At 40.5% G+C, this 19,935-nt stretch overlaps 1 protein-coding gene across 1 annotated transcript in view; it reads left to right on the top strand.

Annotated features, from left to right (window-relative positions):
* LOC103776849 (excitatory amino acid transporter 5-like) overlaps positions 1–19,935 on the top strand; it is a gene marked incomplete at its 3' end in the record, with an annotated part of 37,268 nt that overhangs the window by 5,943 nt on the left and 11,390 nt on the right. Inside the window, exon 3 of the mRNA XM_008944412.1 lies at positions 12,162–12,377. Within this exon, the coding sequence (XP_008942660.1) occupies positions 12,162–12,377 (216 nt within the window). The remainder of the gene's footprint in view (positions 1–12,161; positions 12,378–19,935) is intronic.

Here is a 19,935-nt window from a genome sequence, read left to right as displayed (position 1 = left end):
AAAGAGTTGTCAGGGCTGAACTGTTCAGCTCTCCTAACAGGCTTGTTACCACAGTGATTATTCTCTTTAGGAAAAGCAGTTTATTTTGTTTAAGCTTAGGATAATTATTACATTTTGTATTTATTTGTCACTCAACATTTTCTAGATAGTTAAGAAATAATGGGTAGCAGAGATTTGATCCTTTTCCATGTGCAGAATCTGTTAAAGACTGTTCCCTTTATAAAGAAAGCTAAATAACTGATTAGACTTGTACTTCTTTCTTAAATTATTATCCTTGTTCCTTTGAGTATGTTGTGCCTGATACAAGCAAGAGTATGCTGATGAAATTTTATATTTATTTAAGGGCTCATTTGTAGGTACTAATATTTGTTAGTACTGGAGTTTTGTTGCTGAATTAAGTACAATATGCTAAATATAGAACTGTCTGTCTTTAAGGGGATTCCTGTCCATAATGCCATCAGTTCTGGTAATCCCTTAGCCTTCTGCTCAGATTCGTGAGTGGGTCATTCTTACTCATGCTGTTAAAGCCTAGTGTTTAATCAGAAACTACTCGTTATACTACCCTTTTCCCCATATAATTTTTTTTCACAGCTCTTTGATTTGGGGAACACATTGGCATTTTAACAGCCCACTAATGAAAAATAAAGCTCATTCCTCTCTAATGGAATTCTGTTGCCCTTCAGCTGTATTGTGCCATACCAAATTTTACTTCTCAGTACTTGTTAGTACGCTGTTTTGCTTGCTGTCTGCTGTGGATGAAACTGGTGAGAGATTTCAGACTGGAGATTATTTATCTGTTTTACTACATAAGCTTGCCATTTGTTCAGGATGAAAAATTTGATCCAAACATTCAGGGACCAGTACCAAAATTTGCAGTCTAAATCTTATACCATGGTTATAAATCCATGCCTGATATGGTTGATATAATGTCTATTCAGAAATACAGCTCTCCAAAAGGCTATGAATCTCTTTTTTCTTATTTATCATTAAATTTAAACCAAGATGTCGGCCAAAATTAATTCACTCAGTAATACTGGGTTTGTATGAATGACAATATGTGCAATACTTTGGGATCTGGACAGGCTGGAGCAATGGGCTGAGGTCAGTTGTATGAGGTTTAACAAGGCCAAGTGCTGGGTCCTGCACTTGGCTCACAACAACCCCAGGCAACGCTCCAGGCTTGGGGAGAAGTGGCTGGAAAGTGCCTGGTGAAAAAGGACCTGGGGTTGTTGGTGGATGGTCAGCTGAACATGAGCCAGCACTGTGCCCAGGTGGCCAAGAAAGCCAATGGCATCCTGGCCAGGATCACAAATAGCTTGTCCAGTAGGAGTAGGGAAGTGATCGTGTCCCTGTACTCAGTGCTGGGGAGGCCACAGCTTGAGTACTGGGTTCAGTTGTAGGTGCCACAGTATAAGGACATTGAGGTGCTGGAGTGGGTCCAGAGAAGGGCAACAAAGCTGGTGAGGGATCTGGGGAACATGTTATGAGGAGCAGCTGAGGGAACTGGGATTGTTTAGTCTGGACAAGAAAAGGCTGAGGGGAGAACTTATAGCCCTCTATAACTACCTGAAAGGAGGTTGTAGTGAGGTGGGTGTTGGTCTCATGTCCCAAGAAACTAGCAATAGGACGAGAGGAAATGAGCTTCAGTTGAGCCAGGGGAGGTTTAGATTGGATATTAGGAAGAATTTCTTTCTTTAAAGAGATGGTGAGGCATTGGACCAAGCTGCCCAGGGAGGGGTTGGAGTCCCCATCCCTGGAGGGGTTCAAAAACCGTGTGGAAATGGTACTCTAGGACATAGTTTAGTGGTCATAGTAATGTTGGGTTGATGGTTGGACTTGATCTTAGAGGTCTTTTCCAACCTTAAAGATTCTATGGTTCTATTTCTTCTAATTCATTCCTGGTACTGAGAGATACTTTCTTTGTTGTCATGGGAAATTCACATAAATGAACTGAGGACTGAATGGGAAAGGAAGATAACATAAGCTCCTCAACAGTTTTGGCTTGGTCTTTTCTGCTATGTGTGAATTAAACTATTCCCTCTGGCCATTCTTTCCTAAATACTAATCACTCTGCTCTTATTCTTGTGCAGCTGCCAAACTGGGGCATAATCAAGTGCAATCAAATTTATGTAGTGTATTATGTAGTGAGGTGTTGAGGAGCAGCTGCAAAATGCTGCCTGCAGCTCTCTGAGGAGCCTGCTCAGAACAATGTCCTGTAATGTACCAAAGCAGGTGTATTTTCCATAGAATTAAATTGCTCTTTGAAACATGGGGCTTTTTCTTCATATTATTAGACTCTGAAATTTCTATTTTACCAATGTTACTTTGCCAATAGCAAAACTGTTCTCACTTGAGGACAAGACTTTCCCAACAGGGGAGGGTAAAGCTTCTGCTGGGTTAGTATAGGAAAATATGTGGGGTACCTGAATGATAACATGAGGTGTATATAACATTCCATTTCTGAGCTAAATAATAATAAAAATACATTGCACACCAGTGAATACAGGACATTATTCCTTTCCTGGGACATGAGATCTACAGTCTTTATTGTGGAAAAGGTCATTCTAGAAATAGGAGTTTTAAGGACACGACTAGAGGGGATAAGTATATTTACGTTCAGAGTGAAATGCAAAACTGTACTTGGATGAATCTGAAAGGGAAGGATTACACAAGGATAAGAAGAACTGGTCAGACAGCAATACCCAAGGATAAGAAGAGCTGGTCAGAAAGCAATCTCACTCGACACCATTATACTCCTTTGAATTAGCCATATTGCTATTATATTGCAGAACAGATGTCCGATTACCCCAAAAGTTCCTCAAAGGATGCTTTGAGATTGCTTGAGCTTGTAGAGGAAAGTTTCCTTCTGTTTTAGGAAACCTTATTAAGACTCCCTCCTCTGTGCCTCAGACATCTTCAGAGGTTTCACTACACCATCATCTGCAACATTATTGATGTTCTTAGCTCTATTTAGGAATAGGGATGGTCAAGTCCCATACTGGTTTGTAGTGTTTTCTTTTACTTGTGCAACCTAGAGGTCTACACCATTTCAGTGCAAAATGACATGTTTGCAGAGTTATACATGACAAAATTGGACCAACTCAGTACAAATTATTAAGACTGTGTCAGCAGGGAACTAGTGACGTGCAGTAGAAATCTGTGATCACAAGATAAGACTGGGTGTGGGAAGCACTGAAGTGATTATGAATGGGATACAAGCAGACTGTGACCTGGCAGAATTTTTCTGTAGTCCCCTAAGAGCTCTAAAACACTTAGTGTCTCACAAAAGAAATGGCAATGAAGTGAAGCTTGGAGGGCTGTCTGGATTCCCTCTGTTTCTTTAGGATAGAAAGATGTATGAACTATAAACAGTTGAATAAATCTGACATTTGTTTTAATCCAAATTTAAGTTTCAAATCCTTTTGCCCTTTTCTTAGTCTACAAACACATGAAAGAACTGTCAGAGCAGAAAAACAAGTATTATTAAGATCCTTGGCTCTTTCCAAAGATGTGAAGCTGCACATCCATATTCAATAGCTCATTTGGTTTTGTTTGCATCCTGACCTTTGAATTTAGGAAACTTTGTTTTGTTTTGTTTTGTTTTGTTTTGTTCAGAACAGCTAAAGTCAACAAGCTAGCCTGAATTCTGTGTGAGCTGCACTACAGTATCTCAGATCTCCTTTATCAGTCAGTGATCAAAGGTTGCTGTTCCCCCCTTCCAGCACTCCTAGATGTATCACAGAAGCTTTGCACACTGGGCCATTTGGGAGGAAGCAGTGACAGAATGGCTGTGGGACTTTGTGCTCTACAAAGTCCTGCCTTGTTTACACTAGTCCATAAAAACACATTTCCTGTTGTACACTAAGAAAATACACAGCATGTTGTGAATTCCTGGCAGGATTTCTGGTATATATGTCAGTTTATCGTTACAGTTACAAGTGCTAGATATTAACAAAAAGGAGATCTCAACATTGTGAGTAAAATATAAAACTCTTGCTATTTTGTAAGGCATTATTTAAAAAATCAGAATCTCAAAAAGTTGCAGACAGACAGATCTTCTAACATATTGCTCATTGTTTGAAGATCAAGAGCCAGATTTTCCACCATGCCTGACACCTTCGAGTTTCCAGTGTGCTTAGTAAAATAGTTATATACTGAGGCTCTATGAAAAGTTAATTCACATTTCAAGTGCTATTACGGCTGATAATCTAGCCATACAAGAGCTGCTGCAACAGTCCTATTTGTAAAACAGCTACCATCTTTTGTATTTGTGGTCTTTTTTGAGCATAGATACTATTTCATTTCTATCAAGATACATAAACTTCAAAAATGCTGTTTGTTATTACTTGCTTTTCAAAGGAGATGATTCTTAGTAGTTCCCTGGATCTTCAGGAGGATTCTAGTCTTGTCGTGGCCTTTGAAGATCATGCTGTAATACTATGGAACTTTTAATTATACATGATATTGGGCATCATTCCACTGACTACCAGTGATCATGATAATTCCTTAGTGGTGTCCAGATCAGCAGAAGTGTGCTAAAACCCCAGTAGTCTGCAAAACTGTTGGGGTCTGAGTAAAATTCCCAGAGAGCCCAGGTGTGACGTTATTGCCTGTCTGGGCTGAACACAAACATCCATCTACACAAATGGGACATCCTTCTACAAGTGCACAACACATACCTGATCCAGCTTAGTCTGGGGTGTGAGCATGGATTACTGCAGGATTTTATCTTCTCTGTACTTAGACAAATGATGTCATGCCACATGAGAGATTCTGGCATCACTTAGAAGTAGGTGAATGGGACTGGAGATGTAGGATGGAACCAGCTTCCCACCAAGATGCCACTTGATGATCTGTAATGTGTATACAAGTACAGACCAACAGATGTCCTAAGTAGCTGCTTGCACATGTATGAGCAGGAGGCATTTTTTTCCTGTGCAGTGTGATAGGACATTGGGAGATGGAAAAACAAAACTGTAACAAGTAACTGTAAGTAAGGGCAGACCATCTAGGGTGAAGCAGAGGGAGGAACAGGCTATGGTCCTCCTTCCAGTACCACTACAACCCCAACATGTGATGAAAACAAAAGGCTTCTCTATCACAGCCATGGCAGTGTCTTGCTCTGTAGGTATTCTGTCATGTTAGAAGAAAGAAAGAGAATATTCTGGAGAGAAAAAGTCATTCTAGTCACTCTTTCTCACTGCTGAAATAATTTTAACTACACTAGAGACTAAGAGCAAAATTAAACATCAGACTATAGAGAAATAAAGAAAGAAAGTTTCTTATCTCTTTCTCTCATTACTTTCAAGAGTTTTATATTCTCTGTTGCAAACTATTCCTCCATAAATGGTACCTCCATGGAAGTGAAGCAGCCTGCCATGAGAGCACAGATAGCTGGACACAGATGAGGAAAAGACTCACAGTCCACTGCGACACAGAGACCACTTCAGGCATATCTCACTTCACTTTGAATTGTTTGTCTTTGAATAAACTGCCTTAATTTCTCTGTTCCCTTGTCAGTGAAACGGAGATAGTGCCTTCCTGTATGGTGGTAGGCTATATTAGTAACGCATTTGAAGGTGATTAAATGGCTTGTGCTGTGGAAATGGAGATTATTATCCTGTTGAAACTTGCAGGCACTGACCTTGACGACAAGGGAAGTGCCTGCATGCCCGAGCAGCATCAGGGGAGGCAGCACTTCACTTTCATGGTGCTCAGTGGCAATGTAATCGTCTCTAATGTATGCTAGAGGAGCTTCCCAGCCTCACTGGGAGAACTTGCTTAGGAAGGTCTTTTCTACAGCATGCAATTACAAAATGAGAATGTGAGGGAGGGTATGGGATGAATGAAAACAAACATGGTTCTAGGAACAACTGTTGGTGGTTAATACTTGACCATTACTTCTTGACAGGATTAATGTCTTTCTAATCACACTAATCCCTTCTGATAACTTTATCCATAATCCATCTATTTCAAAGCAACATCCAGATGGCTTCTGGTGGAGAGGAAGACAAAATAAACATGCTGAATGGGGTCTTAACAGCAGCTTCCTGGGTCTTCCCTTCCTGGGATATAGGTTTTGCTCTTGACACAGGACAAAAAGCATGCTTTAATCAGACAGCAAGGGAAAACTAGAGAATTGCAGAGAAGATAGAAAGTTCTAATTTTATATGTAAATAAAATACTTCATAAAGATTCTGATGCTTATCAGTGATAGCCAGAACAAGCCTGGAGCTGCTCATAAGGGTTTAGCTACTTGTTTGCATGGGACTAATTAGATTTCCAAGATATTGAAAGAATTCCCTTCCTCACTATGTCAAAACTTCTGTAGTAGTTTTGGGGGTGTTATGCAGGTTTCTCTCAAAGCAGGCATGAAGCTTGCTGCTTAATAGTTTCATTGGTACTATTACTATCACCAATATTTTAAACAACCTAGTAACTGGCTTTACATTTTTAATGAGTCACATAAAATAACTCCTGGAGTTGCCCCCATCTAATTTCGCCTTAAAAGCTTAACCTAGGTTTCACTAGCTCTTCCACTGATCCTGGCTTCACTCTTCACCTTCCTCCCTCAACAAGGACCCCATTAAGAAATAATTTATTTTAACCTTTAATAAATCACATGGAGACTGTCCAAAAAATGTAAACAAGCTTTAATCAAGGCATACTAGATAAAATAATTTAGCTAGTTTTTTTTTTCACTAACAATCAGCAATGAAACGATTGAAGTAGTTGTCTTAACTATCTGTTCCATTAAAATGCTGCAAGTAAACAAACTTTTTTTCTGAATTTTTGCCATATCCAGCTTTTGATAAAAATGCTGCTATTTAGTTTACTGGCTTTCTGGTGTTCTTTCTCCAATACAAATGTGGCTAGATAGTTCAGAGAAGAGACTAGACAGATTTGGCTGTGTCAGAACAACCTGTTTCCCAGAAAACAAAATAAAGTGTATTTTTAATTACTTAAGTCTCAGTAAAAAAGCCAGATACATTTACTTGTTATGAATAAAAATAGAAACCTTAGAAAGACTGTAAACATGAAAATATTGTGGAGCATCAGGTTTGCATTGTGTAGATATTATCAAGTTATCAAAACACAGTTTTGAAGAGACTTGAAAGAGCCACAGGAATCTAATGACCATAGGACAGATATTTGCACAGATACACAGCAGATAGAATGATTTTGGAGGCTATTCTTCAAATCAGGTGTAGTGTTTGAGAAAACTTCATCCAAGATTTTTTGGATAAACAAGATAGAATAAAAGAAAATGAAGCAGACTATTCTAGACAGAAAAAAGAAAAGCTACAGGCAGATCATTTTTACATGTAATTGGAATGATCAGTGCAGGAGGTAAAGAGGTCATGGGGCTACTTAGTTCATTACAGTATCTGTTATTATATCCAGAAACAGATATTTCAAAGGAAGGTGCAAGAAGCCTCTTACATCTTAGTAATCAGAGATTTCACTTAAATCCTGCACTACAAAGGTTAACATCTCATCCAAAACTCATTAACACATATTTTGGAAACATTAGGCTTGATGTCATTTTTTTCCTACACAAACTAAGAAATGATCCCTGAACATGAAGTTACATTTTTATGGGTTTGTTTTTCCAGACTGATGAACAGTAAGGCGTTTGAAACCAGTCCCACAGCACTCTGCAGGAGAAGCTGGCAGCTCATGGCCTAGACAGGTGGACTCTTGGCTGGGTTGAAAACTGGCTGGATGGCCAAGCCCCGAGAGCTGTGGGGAATGGAGTTAAATCCATTTGGCATCCGGTCACGAGCGGTGTCCCTCAGGGCTTGTTTTTGGGACCAGTCTTGTTTAATGTCTTTATCAATGACCTGGATGAGGGGATCAAATGCACCCTCAGTAACTTTGCAGATGACATGAAATTAAGTGGGAGTGTTGATCTGTTTGAAGGTAGGAAGGCTCTGCAGAGGGATCTGGACAGGCTGGAGCAATGGGATGAGGTCAGTTTTATGAGGTTTAACAAGGCCAAGTGCCGGGTCCTGCACTTGGGTCACACCAACCCCAGGCAATGCTCCAGGCTTGGGAAGGAGTGGCTGGAAAGTGCCTGGTGGAAAAGGACCTGGGGGTGTTGGTGGATGGCCAGCTGAACATGAGCCAGCACTGTGCCCAGGTGGCCAGGAAGGCCAATGGCATCCTGGCCTGTATCAGAAATGGTGTGACCAGCAGGAGTAGGGCGGTGGTGGTGCCCCTGTACTGAGCACTGGTGAGACAGAATCTTGAGTCCTGTGTCCAGTCTGGGACACCACAGGATAAGAAGGACATAGAGGTGCCTGAGCAGGTCCAGAGAAGGGCAACAAAGCTGGTGAGAGGTCTGGAAAACATGCCTCATGAGGAGCGGCTGAGGGAACTGGGCTTGTTTAGCCTAGAGAAAACTGAGGGGAGACCTTATTGCTCTCTACAGCTACCTAAATGGAGGTTGTGGTGAGGCTGGTGTTGGTCTCTTCTTCCAAATTACTGAGGATAGGACAAGAGAAAATGGCCTCAAGTTGTGCCAGGGAAGATTTCTGTTAGATATTAAGAAGAATTTCTTCACTGAGAGAGTGGTTAGGCACTGAAATGGACTGCCCGGGGAGGTGATAGAGTTATCATCTCTGGAGGTGTTCAGAAAACAAGTGGAAGTGGCACTTGAGGCTATGGTCTATTGGTTAGGGAAATGTTGGGAGGAAGGTTGGACTTGATGATCCTGGAGGTCCTTTCCAGCCATGGTGATTCTATGTACTAAGTGACATGTACTATAATTGTTCAGAAAAGCTGCAGATTATTTTTCATTGTCTTAGTCCTGTTTTGTCCATTTGTTAATCATTTAAACATGCTATGGAAGCTACACATGAAATTTATGTGTGGAAGCTACTTAGCTACATAGTAAGTTAGATAATTTTAATCTACGAATCAAGTGTTGGTCCTGTTAGTTCAAGCCTAACCAGATCCAGAGGCTTGACAAGAATTAAAGATACACTGTTTTTCATTCCATTGTGTTTCATGAGAATCTAGTAGTGGATGGCATGGGAACATCTTTGTTCAGTCTTAAAAGAAACTTGGGAAACTGTTGGGAAGTTTTTATGTAGCCAAGAGTGTCTGATGAAAATTAGATTTAAAGGAAAACCTGAACATGAGACAGTAACCTTAAGTTAAACCATCTGGAAGCTTATTCCTCCTGACTTCCTTATTCCCTAGGAAACAAGAAAAGTACTTTTTCTTGTCATTCTTTGGCTACATCCTGTGAATATTAGAGCTCTAGAAAATGATGGTGAGGAACTCCTGTGAGGTAACTGTGTATTACTTACTTTGTACAAGAACTTTCATAATCAATATGTCTCTTAATCTTTGTGTCTTCTGTCCTGTTCCCTCTGACATCAAACGTATGAAGTCAAATGAATAACAGTTAATGAGTGATTACTGTCTCATACTAGCTACAGGCATTTCTTTCTGCAAATGATTCTGAGCAATTGCTTAAAAGGACGTGCCCAGTGTTACTCCACAGCCTTTGGAGAATTCCTTCCAGTGGTCCCCTCTTAAAACTGAGCATTGTAGGCCATGAAAACCACAGGGCTTTGTTTGAACCCAGACCTTTGTGCATGCCTCTATCACACAACAGTTACCCCTGTTGCACCTCCATAGTTAATTACTTTTGAGGACTTTCTCATCACAGCATGAACGGAGCATGACTTTATCTGGTGACAGGATAATCTCATTACAGATGATGATCTTGTTAATGAATATCCCCAAGACAGAGCAATCTCATTATTAGCCCCCTCAGGATTTGTCACCCAGGAGTCAATGTATGATTAGAGTCTAGCTGTTCAGCATCCTCTCAGATCTTAATAGCCCAATATCTTGAGGCTGAGGTAGCACCCCTAAAGGCAGATGAACCACTGGACATATTTAATTAGGATTTTTGTCCTTAAGTACTTCTGGATATACTTCTCAGGTGAGCAGTCAAGACAGTTTAAGTGCTATGTGCAGGGTTCATCTCTCCACTGTTGTGTAGAACAAACACAACGCAGTGGCATCAAGGACAGTGGAAGCAGTGGGGTTTTACCACTCTGGTGGTGGCCTCAGGGCAGTACCAGGAGGAGAAGGCTGTTTCCTCAGTAGTGTCCTCTCCAAGTAATCACTCTGTGTGGTGTCCTACCTACAAGTTACAGACCTGCTGGCCAATGGTCAGACCTTCATACCACTGGTGTCTGTTTCCTTGTGAAGTGTATCTAAAAAGAATGCTGAAAATTATTGCCATGAAAAACATCCATCTAGTTAAAATCAACCTGATTTTAATTTTTTCCATTTTTTTTTCTGGCAAGGTTAGGGTCAAGGCTGAAGTCTAGTATCTCCTCTGGGCATCAATGAGCTGTTGAACTGTCCCAATGGCCTGTGAAACTTCAGCCTGTGAGAAGCATTCACTCCTAGAAAGCTAATAACAACATAAAAGTTGTTTTACAGAAAACTAACACATTATTTTGAGATAAATGTATTTAACTCAACTGCTGTATCAAAAAAAAAAAAAAATTAGAATATTTACTTTTCTGGATGAGTCCATCAAAGGGAATTAGCAAGGGAAAAAGTATCATTGCTGCTATTTTTTTTTTAATATGTAATAACGTGTTTGTACACTGTGCTTTACAGACATGCAGAAAGGTGGATTGTTTATCAAAGAAAATGGTAAGAGGGAAGAACAATGGTTGCAAGAGTGAGAGTTACCAAGATGCTAGTTTTCTAAATGATCCATATTACAGTGCAGCCAAGGTTTCCTCTTGGTCCTATAGTGTTAACAAAACCCATGCTAGATGGGAGACTGGCAGTGCAGAAAAGCAATACATTTTCTTAATTAATCTAATGGATAGCAGGAACCTGAGCACTAAATCCCACCCATTTGATTTCATTAAATCCACTATAAAGGCTAAGCTGCACTTTAGCATTGGGTCTAGACGGCCTCATCAGAGTGAGGTCAAGGAGATCTCATTCAAGGAGGTGCAACTTAGTAAATGCCTGTTCATGAGGAATTTCATGTTCACTGATGAACAGTTCTGTTCTGATGAGAAAGCTAGGCAGTGGGGCACACCAAATAGTAAATGTCCTGTTTTATCTCACCTGCAGTTTTCCTGACATGTATGCTTTGAAGAGTTTGCAGAGAACCACTGAAAGCTAAATCTCCATTTAATGCTCCAAGGAACCCCAGTGTCATTGGAAACTCAATTTTTTTTCTCAGCCTCAGGTCGCTTGCAAGCTGCATCAGGGCCTATGTCAGAGCAGCCTCAAGAAAGTTCAGGGACTAGGCAGTGTTCTGTCTAATCTGCCTATAAAAGAAGGTCAGTGGGAGTTAAAGCACTTGGTGGAGAGCTGTATAGCTTGGCAGAGGCAAGCTACACAAGCCAGAGGAGGGACACTGGTCATCCTCTGGCAGTGGTGGGCAGGGAGCTAAAGAGGAAAGAAAATGCTGGAGTGACCATAACATTTTCCTTGCTCCTCACTGCAGAGGCCCACCTGCCCATGAAGGACTGTCCTCTGCATTCCACACACTGGCATGAACGTCAGCTGGGGGCACAGTCCACTTCCCAATGTACTCCTGGCAAAGCAAAAATATATTGTACTTTGTATTGATTTAGGAAAAAAAAATACAACTCATTTTTAGATTTAAAAAAAAAGGACTATATGACAAAACTGCCCCTTAGTGGTTTTAATTTCAAAGTTGTGGCCCTGCCTCACATAGGAAGAGGTGAGGGGATTGATCAGATTTCCTTCAGAGACCCCTGATACCTGAATTATTCTATGAATCTGTAAAAATATGTGTGGAGTTTCATACCTGTGTGTTTATAACTGATTATTGCCTTTCCTCCTGTGAACTGAGCCATCACATCTGTAGGTTATATAAAACTGTCCCTTGAGCCTCAGGGAACAGTCAATGGGATTCAGTCCCCGGATGTGCAGCCCCAGCTTGCAAGGTCCTTCAGGTAACCAGGATCTCACACTGGGGAGCATCCCTTTAAACACAGAAGCTGCAGCTTACTGGCAAGCTTCTGAAGAAACTGGTGTGTTGGCAATCCTAAGAGAAGCAAGGAAAGTAGAATAATTAGGCGTGAGCTGCATTAATGTTATGCAAAAGATACTATACATATTGTATTTTCTTTCCACAGCTTAATGTCTGGGCTAGCAGCCCTGGATGCCAAGACTTCCAGTCGATTAGGAATCATAACTGTCACTTACTACCTGTGGACAACGTTCGTAGCTGTGGTTGTGGGAATAATTATGGTCTCCATTATCCACCCTGGTGGAGCAGCACAGAAGGAGAGCACTGAAGAGGGTGGAAAGCCCATCATGAGCTCTGCAGATGCACTGCTTGACTTAATCCGGTAACCACATCCCTTCTTTCTGTTTTCTGAAGGTAGCATTTCATACATAGCTGCATGAGGAACTGTGGCCTGAAGATAAGTTCTGAACCTAAGGATGAATCTTTTGTTTAAATCAGGAAAAAGTAAATTTCAAAAGATGATTTTCAAGTTATTAGACATTTGCACCAAATGTATCAGAAGTACTAACAATATTGGGTTAGGGGTTTTTCCTCCCCCCCTGGAATCACATGTAGCCTGTGGACCTTACCATCACTCTATAATTGAGGTCAAGAGAGTATTAAAATGTACAGTTAATTTAAATAAGGGCAGACTGTTGTAACAGGCAACGTCTTAAATATAAGGCCTGAAATCCACATTTTTTTCAGGAAATAAATCTTAGAAGTGCTGATACAACTGCTCATAGCAACTTTCAGATAAAGGACACTATTAGAAAAACCGCTCATAATCTTTTTCTTTGCTCTTTTTGTTATATTGTTTGCTCTTTTTTGTGGCTTTTTCTTGCTTGTTTTACTTGGCTTGGCAGAAAGGAGGCTTGTTCTTTTAGACCAGCATTAGAGCAATGATACTGTTGTGGTAGCCTGGCTTGAATATCCCTCTTTGTCTCAACATTTCAGGTGCTTGTGGGACTAGTTTCCTGACTGAACTTAGTATGTGCCTCAGATTTGTTTTGCTCAAGCAGAAAGACCAAGTTTTGCTTTTCATTGGGAGTTCTTCAAGTCAGCGATTTCATACAGTATGGGGCAAGGGCTTTTAGGCCAAGTGTTATCTGAACCACAGAGTTCTCTTTGGATTTTGATTATTAAAATTAAAAATATTGCACAGTTTGTATTTTAAAAACTGAAATTCCTGACCAGAAACCTGTTTGGTTTTCTACTGTACCAATGTCTTCCTCAGAATGGGCCAAATTAAATCAGTCATAGAGCAGCAGCTGAGCACACACTCTTTTGTAACTTCCCACAAAACCATCATCTTCACCTGCAATGGGAAGCTGCCCACTTCAGGGCATCTGTATCTCCCCAGAGACTTTGCCAGGATGTATGTGCAGTGGAACCCACACGTGTGTTTGTGACATAATCTTCATAACGTTGTTCTGTTTCTCCTGCATAAAGTTCTGTAATTCCTACACCAAGAGGAAAGAACTGAGCAGGTTACTGAAGCTTTGAATCTGACAGAGTAGCATAAGAAGTAAAAAGGAATTTAAGAAAACTGTAATCTAAATTATCTTCAAGAGTGGCAATGTCTGGCAACCCTTTCTGGTGTTCTAAGCTGTTCCTAAGGCCTTGGTCTAAGACCAGTAAAGGCACTGTGAGACACATGGTGCAAAGTTACATCCAAACTGCCCCTACAGCTGTCTCTGGAAAGGGTCTCCCTCTCCACAGGTTCCCATCTCCTTCCTCACACCAGCCCAGTTGCTTTTTGAGACCCAGAGTTCATGGAGATGAGTCAGATGAAAAGTCATTTGGGCATGCAAAGTCTAAATTCAGTTCTATATTATTATGTTTGCATAAACCAACCAAAAGTCTCTATGACTGGAACCTGAGGTCTGAGGTTCATTCTCATCCCTTCATCTCTGGCTAGTCTCTGTACACCACAGGTTTAGTGGTGAGGCTGGGGAACACTTTGTTCTGCTGAGCCTCATTGCAGGTAAAATACTAGGTCCTGGTCTAAAAATTTGCAAATATAATCTATAATTTCACATCCTACAAATATTTACCTAAGAAAATTATAGTAGTCTATGTGCATATTTCAGTTATTCATGTTTCCCACCAGGCAAGTGCTTTTAGGTTATGAAACATTAAAGTCTTTGCTAGTTTGGATAGGTGTTAACTCTGGCAGGCCAACAAGCCACTCTCATTACCACAGTGAAAGAGAGAGAATAAAGCTCTCTCTCCTTTTGCTGTGATAAGCAGCACCCACAGCTGCAGCCTTTCTACCTCATGTGCACAAAGTGGTGGCTCGCATTCCTCTGTTACAGAAATAATAATCACATTTAACAAATAAATAAGTAAAAGTAACACGACAGTGGGGAATGGGCTTTCAGCCTAAGCAAACACTATGGGTGAAATCCTGGCTCTGCTGAAGTCAACTGCAAAACTCCTAAATATCTGTGTGGAAGTCTGGATTAAATGTAATGATGTATCTGCTGGTTTAAGCTAGAAAAGCTGATCCTTTAGCTCAATGATAAATCACTTCCATTCACAGCTGGAGACCATCTTTTTCAGCCCAGATTGGCTTATCTTCTCAATTCATTAATTTCCTCTCGATTTATCAATTGCATATGTGCACAGAAGTTTACACAGGAAACATCTGGTATTCTGCAAATGAGGAATGCTAAATGTACAAGAAAAGGGATGATATATGTGACATAATTATGGGGTTTATTTTAAAAGCATGAATCTTGGCATGGTGATACGCGTATTCTTCCTCACTGATTTCAGATTTGAAGCCACTTTAAAATGATTAAATACATTATTATTTATTGTGATGTTATATATGACATTGTCAGGTCTGGAATTTTTGGCGGGGAGGATGTTGCTACAAATTGAATTTCTTGAATTTTTGGGCAAGGGTTTTGCTTTTAGAAGGGGTTTTAATCAGATATTAAAGAATGTATTGCCTTAGCAAGAAATGAAACAAACAACTACTGTAGAGCTTCAGGGTCATCCTAAATACCTGCAACATTAATCAATAATCATGTTATTATTTTGCATTATTTTGCAGACTGTGCTTCCCCTGTATATGTATCTGTTATGTAAAAAAAAAACAGCAATAAACCCTCCAGTATATATGACTTGATTAGGACATAACAGTGACACTGTACTGCATAATTCTGGAATAGCTCTAAACCTCACATCAAGCACAACGTACATAATCTCATCAACATATTGAATTTCATGCCTGAAAATCTGCATCCATAAGCCAATCATTTTTTGCCACACTAAACATCAGTACTTGAAAGATTTCCTACCTAAAGGGAATCCCTAGAGTCTGGGGACAAGATCTGTGCACGTGAACCTGCCCCTACTGATTTCCCCCTAGATTTAATCTGGACAGAGAGGCCACTGAATGCAGCATACCTAGAAGTATTTTCAACATTCAGCTACTCTTTATACCTAAAATCTTTAGTGCTGCTTTGGCATTAAATGTCTGAAATTTTGCTTTAGTCTGATCCAGCTCCTGCTCCTTGTGGAAGTTACCTGTTTAACTAGGTAGTTGACCTTTGTACCTGTGCAGGGATCTCCCCTTGCATAACTTGTCCTTCTCTATCAGCAGCATGCCAGGACCCAGACTAAGGACAAGTGATTCAGGTGGCAGCTGGGAGTCTGAGGCTGTGCAGGAGATGCTGTTCTGATGATCATTCTCTCTTTAGCTGCCCCTTCATTACTACATTGAGACATGTACAAATCTGCCTTAATTATATTAAATGTTTCTGGTGCAAGCACTTCAAGGCTCATGAAAGTATATTTTCTTCGTTATTTAAAACTATAAATTCTCAGGCTAAGGATCATCCTGTTCTTTTTAGTGCATCTGGTGCTTTATGAATTTTAATGGATTATTCTCATGGTGTGCCACACTTCTGTGAGGTAGGCAAGGACCATTTTCCTTTCTTACAGCAAGGGGGCCAAGACATATGGAAAAGAAATTACCTCACTGAGGATTGTTCAGAAAAATCTCTGGTACCAGAGGAAATATTCCCAGCTCACATGAGACCTAGTAGGGATCTTGTTTGAGGAATGTGGGTTTTTGTGGCACCTCAATGGTGCAATGAGCCAATACACTCCTTTACCTTATTTTTCCTGTGTGAATTATCGAAATTAACTCTGCACTAATGTCCCCAAAAGTAAAAAGTGAATTTTTAGTAGCCTTTTGTGAGTTAAGAAATGCAGAAAGGTGAGATATCATTTTTTTTAAAATAATTCAGACTTTGTTTTCTTCAAAAAGAAGAAAAGAGACATATTTACAGGAAGAGTGTTCAATTTAAAATATTAGGTTTGTTTAATTCTGCAACATATATTCACCTGACAAGCAGAACAGAATATGGTGATGATTTGAGGATGATAATATGTAAAACAAAATATATGACTCAGGACCACACTGTTTACATTAGCAGTTAGTATTTCCACCACATTCTGTTGATGTTATCAAAATATCTTTGATTTAGAAGGACAAATCCTGCTGCGACTTAAATCATGCTTCTTGCATTTGTCACCAAGGAAAACAAAATTTGGCTCATGAGATAAAAACAAATAAGCAGGAACCATAAAGATTCCCATGAAGAAACAAATCCCAGCCAAACTGGGGGTTCCTCCTCCTGTCTTATATAATAAGGCTGACTGGGTGTGCAGATTTGAGCACTAGCAAGTGCAGGGTTCACATATATTTTCATTTTCTTTCAAGTCTAACCAGACAGCATGACATCACAGGCTTATTCTGTTCAAAACAGTTCCAAATAAAACAATTCAGTGAATACAAATCATGCCTTAACCCATGTCACACAAATTTGTACATTCCTGAAGTTTGCTGGGAGGATAAATCGGAGTATTTTACCACTGAATATTCAGGGTTGCATCCAATTTGATAGCAGGTACCAGGAAACTCAATCTGGCTTAAGCAAGATTTTTTTTTTTTTTTTAAAATACCATTAGTAGTTAGAAGAGGATATAAACACTGCAGAGGATTTATGGTTTCATGGGAATCCTGAGCACTCTTTAAAATCACTTCCTTTCCCTCTTTCCAAGCTAACAGCTATATTTTATTGAAATTGTGTTCCTTGAAAATATGACAGGAGAAACCAAATACCTACTGTAGTTTGGGAAAAATCCAGGCTGTGCAGAACCAGAAATCACACTTTTAAGAAGTTTACATCTGAAGACTGAATTGTTTATATGTGCAATAAGGTATCTAAGAGAGTGATGAATGATCCAGGGTTTAGGCTATGAAAGAACTTTTTAACAACTCTTTACCCACATTTATGTATCTCTTGCCAAAAGCCACTGTGTACTATGAAAGAAATATTTACCTGTCCCCTACAGCAAACTACCATTTTTCACTCGTTTCAGATTGCCAGTTTTCTTCTATCTCACAAAAGCAGCCTGGTGCCAGCACTGTTCTGCATTGTGTGTGACCAGATGTTTGCTTCTGGTTAATTTTAAGCAGTTCAAGCTGCACAAAAGCCTGAACCCCAAGCATTTACAAAGCACTCTGAAGCCACTAAATGTGTGGTTCCTGTTTGGCACAAAGGGAAACCAACATGAAAAACAGATAATTCCATGATGAAAACAATGCTGGGGAGATGGACTATGAAGAAGTTTCTGCTCTCTGGTCAGGAGGCCTTAGTCACAGAGGGTGAGGTGCATGGGGGCCAGGAGTTAAAACTGCATTAGGAAAGCTTAAACCCTAAAGGGGAATAAATCATCCACCCTCCTGACAACTGGCCTGGTCATCTTACAGTATAAATGTACACTTTTTAGGAAATAGCTGTGCCTTGCTGGAACCATAGTGGAAATGCATTGGGCAAGTCATGTTGCCTTTGATATGACTCAGCTAAAAAGATTCCTAAAGATGTGATGTACTTGTGCTTTCCCTCCAAAGAATGATTTTCTCAGAAAGCCATAGCCCTACTGGGGCTATGGCAGGACCTTACCTCTCAGAAGCAGCAGGGTAAGGAGGATCCATGCCTGGATCTGAAAGGCCATGCAGTACTGTCACCCTCAGGTCAGACAGCAAGTCCACGTGGTTGGCAAAATGATTCCACAATGTGGGCTCTGCTCTGATCTGCAAAAAAGGCAAGCAAGACAAAATGGCTTAGACTCCGTTAGTGATTGCTGCATTTTATTAGTATCTTTTATCACAATAATGAGAATTTAAATGCCTCATTAATTCTGGAAAAGATTTCTTTGGTCCTTTTCGCAGGAGGCAGTGGGATCGATACTGAGAAACAAGATGAGGCACTGGAGGTGACTACTGATGTGCAAGATGAATCCTCCTTTGTGCCCTGAGATAGGTCGTTTGTTCAGTCTTGCTGAATTACATTTTGCCCTTGATTTCAGGAGCACAAACCCTGATGCTGCCCACTGACACCAGCAGGAAGGCATTTCAAATGTATACCCATGTAACTGAGGACAGGATTTGTGATTCGTGTGGCACAGAAACTGTAGTCAGGAGTCCACGCAGCTGATGATGAAATCATTCAAAGGGCAGCAGAAGCAAACAAGTTTTTGAGATGAAGATAATGTCACTGAGAAGGACCCCAGCCCACAGTAAATAGGAACCACGGTGCTGTTCATTCTTTTGCACAGCTGTAAAACCTGGAAACTTCACAGCTGTCATGTCAAGCTGCTCAGACTCCATTTTTGCTCGCTCTGTACCCTTGCTGTACAAAGTGACAGGATAAGATCCTAAATACTGAACTGCTAGAATACAGTCAAATACCAAGTCTTAAAACAATGCTCCTGCAAGCTCAGCCATGCTAGTTCACATGTGAGAGCTGAGCATGCACAGCTGGTTTATACCCAGTGCAAATATAGGCCAGTAAAATATTACAAGGACGCGTGTGTAGTAAAAACCCAGTCTGGTGGCTTTAATTCCACAGCGTGGGAGACTGCAGCCAAAGGCTGTCTGGTGTGGCAGGGATTAGGTACTGATAACATCAAAGTCTGAGAGCAGAATGAGATTGTTGCTGCAGAGCAGAGAGCTCCCCAGAGAGAATGGGTGTTCTGCGTGGAGGAAACCACATCTGTCGTACCTGTGGCTGCTGTTATGCCACAGCAGCTGCCCTAATTTCTTATTAAAAAGATCTGCAAAAGCTGAATGCTTTGAGTTAACAGATGTTGTAGTCAGGACTCAGAATGAGTATTTCAGATATTCAGTAGTATAACTGCAACCAGAATTTGGCCCATTATTTCTAGTAGAAGTTATCCATCAGCCTGGCTATCCCAGTAGCTGTAGGCTAATGTTCCATGGACAATTCAGCTGACAGCATGAGCAGTGAAACAGTTTAGCAGTGCTGATGTTTGTTTCACTACTGTAGTTCTCAGAGTCAGCAACCTTCTGAAGAGAGGGAGAGGGCTCCCACATCCTGGGGGCAGTGCCAAGGTACAGCCTGAGCTGAAAAATGCCTTTCTAACACAATACAGCTTCCTAAAGCAGCAGAAATCTAGGGGAGCAAAACCAAATGAATAGTGTTAATTGGTAGGTTAATTGCTGCAAGATGATAGAGAAGGAAAGAGGGCCTCCCAATTTTGGCAGTGGTAAAGTGCTAAGTAGTCCTACTGTAATGGGAAGCTGCACTCTCCGAGCTGCTCCTAGACCAGGTGCTGTCTATACTTGATACAGGTCTTCAGGATTTTCTTCTAATTCCATGCTACCAAATTGCAGGATACTTGTTGCCTTAGTTATACACACATGTTTCTTACCTGATACATCCTTACACCTAAATCCTTTATCCCATACAGAATTTAGAGAAAGACTCCAATATTTGCATGCGAACCAGCACGTACATGGCAGCAGGATGTGGTCAGAGAAGGTGTTTAGTAGGTCACTTGTGTGTTTGTGCCCC

Source organism: Merops nubicus, unplaced genomic scaffold (genome assembly GCF_000691845.1).
Source record: "Merops nubicus isolate BGI_N331 unplaced genomic scaffold, ASM69184v1 scaffold10930, whole genome shotgun sequence".
NCBI classification, from domain to species: Eukaryota; Metazoa; Chordata; class Aves; order Coraciiformes; family Meropidae; genus Merops; species Merops nubicus.
The sequence above is the reverse complement of the archived record's forward strand: the minus strand, read 5'-3'. Positions and strand labels throughout refer to the sequence as shown.